Below are 6,193 nucleotides of genomic sequence, written 5' to 3'. Positions count from 1 at the left end.
GTGTTTTGCGCCCTGCTTGGGAGAAGGTGTCTAGTCTAAGCCCTGTGACAAAGAACTATTGGGCACAATGGGACCAGTTGAAGCTTGAAGATGGTATTCTTCTCTGGAAATGGGAAACTGCAGATGGGAAAGTGACGACCTGGCAAACGCTTATACCGAGAAAGTTACGGGAAGTTTGTTGAATTGTAATTTGTGTTTGTAAATTCTGTACATTTAATTAAGTTATTGTTTATTGATTTAATGGAAGTGGCTATTGTTCGGGACGAACAATACTAAGGAAGGGGCAGTGTTACGACAGCAGAGGTCACGTGACGCTAGTAACACGCTACGCGCTTCTAGAATGTTCATGAAGCGTCGGGATACTACTAGATATGGGGTAGTCTTGTATATATAAGACGGCCAATAAGTGAAGGGGAGGTAATGTGTAATTGAACTGCGGACAGAGTATTGTTGAGTTGAGCACGTGAGACGTTCGTTGTGAATTATAGCGTTTGTTATAGCACAACTGTGGAAATTAAATATATTGCAAAGTTGTATTCAGAAAGAATAAACCAGTTTTATTTAAGAAAGGACTTGTGTCGCTAAAGTTTCTTCGGAACGAAATTTACGGAAAATTAACTAACGAACGGAGGCGTAACAGAATGTTGAAACTTTCAGTTTTGCACCACAAACTAAGCCATTTTCTTAGTCACACATTCCTTTACATGCAGGTTCAAAGAGAAATATCTTAATGCTGAACAGAAGCATGGTAAAATTCATAAATAATATTCAACGTTAAACTGGTACACAATTAACAACATTTTATTTAGGCCTATCTATGGCCTTCAAAAAGTTGACGACTCTACATGTTTCGACGTTACAACATCATATTTATGATTTTAACTTTATACAAAAGTGCCAAAATACTATAATTAGAAGCATGGTATTTTGAATTATTCTGATAAATATATTAGTATGGCTAAACAGTCCTCATATCTAATATTCATAAAGGTATTTAGAAAACAATATTTCTCTTATAATAAAACATAGCAAATATTCAAGTTAACTACAGAATAAATATTTTTTATTTTCACATTTTTCCTTCAGAAATTGAAAAATGTACACTAAGTATTTAATGGTTGTAACCATTTACACATATAAACTTTGGCAGTGTTATAAATTGTTTGTCACCATTTCAACAATGTTAGTCCCATTACAACAACCTCAATATTTGGTTTCAGGCAACACTGGGCTATCAATATGACATTTCAACAATACTAATAAAAAGATCAGAAATTTAAACAATGGTAAACCAATATATTACTTGTGTTAATAATGATAATCCCACAAATTGAAACCTTTAAAAACTGTACTTCTAAAAAATACAAATATGAATAAAGGTAATGAAATACATTACAATATCAGTAATGATAATCCATCAAATTAGAAATTTTATCAACAATTTTAAAATACTGTTACTATGATTATAAAAAATAGAAGTCACTTCCAGTCCGTTATAGCTAATATAAGTTTTTGTGATCATACTCTGAACAATCTACATATAGGCTGTTTCAAGAATGATTTAATAATGAAACAATAGAACTTGAACTGAACATTATATCTGCACTTCTAAAGTTTCTAAGGCTATCTGCCACTGTCTATAACTTTGAACTACTGACAAGAGGGTCAGCAGTATACTACCATCCATGTTAAGGGATTAACTGTCACTCTTATAATGCACCCACAATGTAAAGTGCAAGGAATATTTTTTGGTTTTGCACATATTCGAACCTAGCTCACCAGCTCTGAAATCCAGAGATCTACCACAGAGCCAACCTCTACCCTGAGCATTATATAAAACAGGTATAAAACAAATCAATCTCTACACAGTGTTAAAACTTGGGTTAGGTATATTATAATAAATAACTATTTTATAATTTAAAACATATAGAATGGGTTCATTTTGAATACCTTATACAGCCCCCCTTCCTTTCGTTCTGACTAGAACTTACAAAATTTAGTTCCTTCTTTGTAGTCTTTATGCTTATCATTTAGTATTGTGAAAAAACAAAACAAAAGCTGCCTGATGTTTAATTAACAATAAACAGTTTACACATAGAACTAAAAGTTTGAAGTGTAATTCTTTTCAATAACATAAAATCACCAGCTTTAAAAGAAAGTTAAAATCTTTGTAACACTGGTTCTCAATCTGTGGTACATGGGCTCCTTTCATGTAGTCAGTGGAAAAGCTGCATAGTTACAGAAACATAGTATATAGATGCATTTACAATCCACTGAGATAAAAAAAATTCAAGTGGTCTAAAAACAAAAAAAGAGTTGAGAACCACTGTTTTATACTACTAACCCTGAATTGTTTGTTGTTGGCATGTTGAATATTGTAACTAGACTACTTGCATTTGGTGATATTGCAAAATTTTCTTTTCTAATTAGGAAAAATAATAAAACAAATTTGTAATATATATATAGTCAAGCTAAGTTGAACTTTAAAAATACCAGTAACTAAAATCAACTTTCAACAGCATTAGAACCCAATCAGTCATGGTACAGAGCTGGAAGACTTTCTTGAGTGAGCAGGGCTATTAAATAAAACAGAAGGAAAAAAATTACAAACAAGATGTCAGTTATATAACTATGAATATTAAATTTTATCTAATGTTGGTATCCTTTTAAAAGAAAGTTTGACTCTGATTATACATCAATTTTAACAACTGAGTAATCATCGTTTTAAAACACTTAACAGCTTTTGCAAATCATATAACAGTCTAATTAAAATGTATGCTTAAAACATTTTATTTTACATCAGAAAAATACGATTCTATAAAAGATAACATCTACTCGCAATATAAACACATAAGAAAAATTGTTTCAGAGCAAATTTCATGCAAACTGATTAACAAAGAATCACCATATGTAACTTCAGTTGCTTAGCACCAGGTAGCTCTGATGAATTAATAGGTAACAAGAATGGTATCATAATATTATTTTGTATTCTATTAAACCCACTAAATATGTTCTTATCTTCCTTTTAGAAGTCATAACAAATAGTATTTTCTCTGCTATTTCATAATACAGCTCAAAGTAAAAGTTTGTACGGTGATATGTTAGCCTATTACTGATATTCCTGGTAACTGATATAACAAGTTATTATTATTATTCTGTGTAGTATGTTGGTCATGTGTGACTTATCTGATCTCCATGATTAACACAGAGCTACGGAGATAATATATCTTACGTTATAAAGAATCAAAAAACCTTTAACATCAGCACCACTGAATATCTGATCCATATTTCAAACTGACTTTTACCTCAAAAACATTTCAAAAGAAAATAAGCTACTTTTCACACTCAGAGCAACTTTCACATTGTTTGTATATATAACTTCCATCAGCTTTACAGTTGGTATAATCACAGAAACACCAGAAGGATTTAGGTCTGATCATTTAAAGCTAAATACATAGAGCAAATGCTGAAAATATATATCACCTGGCCAGTCAAATGTCACTACAAAGTTTCTTTACAAAGTGACACTGTACATGACTTAGAAGAACAGCAGTAACAAGAAATGATGTCATTTTCTCAACTTAAGTGATTTCGAACATAATTTATTTTTACTGATGCATTAAATACATACATTTTAGGCCTAACGTAGTGTCAAGATTGTTCGTCTAAGTTCTGTTACCCATATAATAATTCACTGGCCAACAAGTCGTTTCCATCAGATATAATTATAGATGAGCTGGATAGCTCTTGGGACATTGATTCCAAATATGTTTCTGGTTTTCCTCTAGCATGTCAAGTTTTCATGATGAGACCGATCAAATTTGAAAGGTTATTGCCTTAATTATAATTACCATAATATTAAGAGAACTATGTTTTTTAGCCAATAATATTTTGCAATGAATCAAACAATAACCATGTATAACGGGAACTTAAAGCCATGCATCTAAATCGCCCACCCCGTTCATTTAAAGGAGACATACAATAACATGAATATATTAATCAAAAAATCCAATACAGCACTATCAATGAAATATCTATGGTGATCTCAAAGTCTTTGGTATGTTAATGGGCACGCATGGAGGGTTCACGAAATACTGTTGTGTCCTATGCCTATTGGACATCCGTGCTACCACGGATCATTACATCAGACGTGGCTGGCATCAAAGAAGCATATACGAGCCAGAAACGAGTAGTGTCCAGTGTGTTCCTTTATTTGAAGAATTTTGTGATGGCAATGGGTAAGATGAATTTTAGAGGGTTTCAATACCTTGTTGAGAAATTTCCAAACATCAGTGATATGAAATTGAAGGAGGGGATCTTTGTGGGGCCCCAAATCAGGGAGGTTCTGCAGGATGAAGGCTTTGAAGAAAGCCTCAATGTCTTAGAACTAAAAGCATAGCAGGCTTTCAAATGGATTTGTGGAAATTTCTTGGGTAACCACAAGTCTCCCGCATACAAAGATGGAGTCCAGAAACTACTCGATGCATTTAAAAAAATGGGCTGTTGCATGTCCTTGAAATTACATTTTTCACATTCTCATCTAGATTTCTTTCCCCAAACCTTAACACACTGAGTGACGAGCTGTGAGAGGGGGGGGGGGGGGCGCCTCTATCAAGACATTCAGGCAATGGAAAATCACTAACAAGGTTTCTTGGATGAAAGTATCCTGGCAGACTACTGCTGGATGTTGTACTGTGACAATCTGGACAAAATTTACAAAATAAAATCGTACTCGTGAAATTTTTAAGTTGTTGTAGATTTATTTTTTCATGAGTGTGTACTGTATAACTTAAACTAAGTGTATGGTGTGTATAAAATTTATGGGAATTATACTAAAAACTGAAAAAAGTTGTAATGTTAACTAGTTTAATATGTGATTATTACCTAAATTGTGCTGAAATTAATACCAGTCATATTTAGATAACTAAATGTGCTAGAAGTAAACTGAAAACAGACTTGGAATCAGCATGCATAACTTTACAAAAGTTCGATTTTGTCAACTAGTGAATGATTAATATCAAACAAGTTAGAAATCTTAACAACAGCATTTGAAGTACTCAACAAGAAACTGTCTACAGAAACGTCAATAGTCCAGTAGATAAAATATTGTATTTTAAAACTAGGTATAATACATCAATCTCTACAAACTTATTCATGAACATTGGCCCTGCATCAATGGAGGAGATAAAACATCTACTTACACATCAAACTTGAAGCTCTGGAAGTGCTCTTACATTTATGAGAAAACAGAACATTAGATAGGATAAAGTTTTTTTTGTAACAGTCAAACAAAAAACTTTGGTGAATTATTATTTATAAGTACTTTTATTTATATGACACATTGTATTCTGCAATACACAAAAATAATTATTTTATGTATGGTAGTACTTAATAATAGTGATCGACAAGAATTCCAAATATTTCACGTGGCGAAAACCACCCTATCAAATTCCTAAGCAAAAGAAACGACCATTCATATATTGGTTACAATATACTATGCTCATATATACTAACAAAATGCTAAAAAGGTTGCTAACACTTCCAATATAATAATTCAAAAATTTCTAAAACAGCAACTTTTTCGTCTACTACCTACCTACCTGATCACGTCAGCGGGGCTAACTCATAGACAGCTCAGACTATCACTAAAATATTTATACAGTTTACTTTACTGGTCTGTGGGTATCCACTTTTGATATTCAAATAAAAATTCATGTATATACAGGTACAATATAAATGGTCAACATATCATGCACGTACTTAAATATTTTTTCAACCCAATGGATGGTGCTACATATCGATGGATAGACATGTGGCAGTTTCTAAAGGTAAAGTATATACTTTATACAAGTATAACATAAAAAGTAAACAAATAAAAGTATTAAAAAATTATAAATTTTAAAATGAAGTAGGGATCCTGCTACAAAAAGTAATGAAACAAGAATTAAACCTACAATCACAAATTTATAAAATTTAATCCCTACTTTGGCAGCATTATACACTTATCTGTAGACCAAAGTAAGGTTTAAATTTTATAAATTTGTGATTATGGTTTTAATTATTGTAAAAGTTATTGCTACTAGGGATATGGCTATACTGAAAGTTTATAGATGTTGTGTCCATTCCGTGGACATATAAAACTGAACAAGTAAATAGGAAAAAGAAATTAAAATTTTAACCGAAAGTAGGGATC

General features: G+C 32.0%; 1 protein-coding gene across 2 annotated transcripts in view; it reads right to left on the bottom strand.

Moving 5' to 3' along the window:
• LOC106472670 (KN motif and ankyrin repeat domain-containing protein 1) overlaps window positions 1-6,193 on the bottom strand; it is a 53,886-nt gene that overhangs the window by 16,866 nt on the left and 30,827 nt on the right. For both annotated transcript variants that reach the window (XM_022401223.1, XM_022401224.1), the window contains exon 14: window positions 2,494-2,576. In XM_022401223.1, coding sequence (XP_022256931.1) covers window positions 2,537-2,576 — 40 coding nt within the window. In that variant the 3' untranslated portion in view covers window positions 2,494-2,536. The remainder of the gene's footprint in view (window positions 1-2,493; window positions 2,577-6,193) is intronic.

The sequence above is a fragment of the Limulus polyphemus genome, unplaced genomic scaffold (assembly GCF_000517525.1).
Source record: "Limulus polyphemus unplaced genomic scaffold, Limulus_polyphemus-2.1.2 Scaffold5511, whole genome shotgun sequence".
NCBI classification, from domain to species: Eukaryota; Metazoa; Arthropoda; class Merostomata; order Xiphosura; family Limulidae; genus Limulus; species Limulus polyphemus.
The sequence above is the reverse complement of the archived record's forward strand: the minus strand, read 5'-3'. Positions and strand labels throughout refer to the sequence as shown.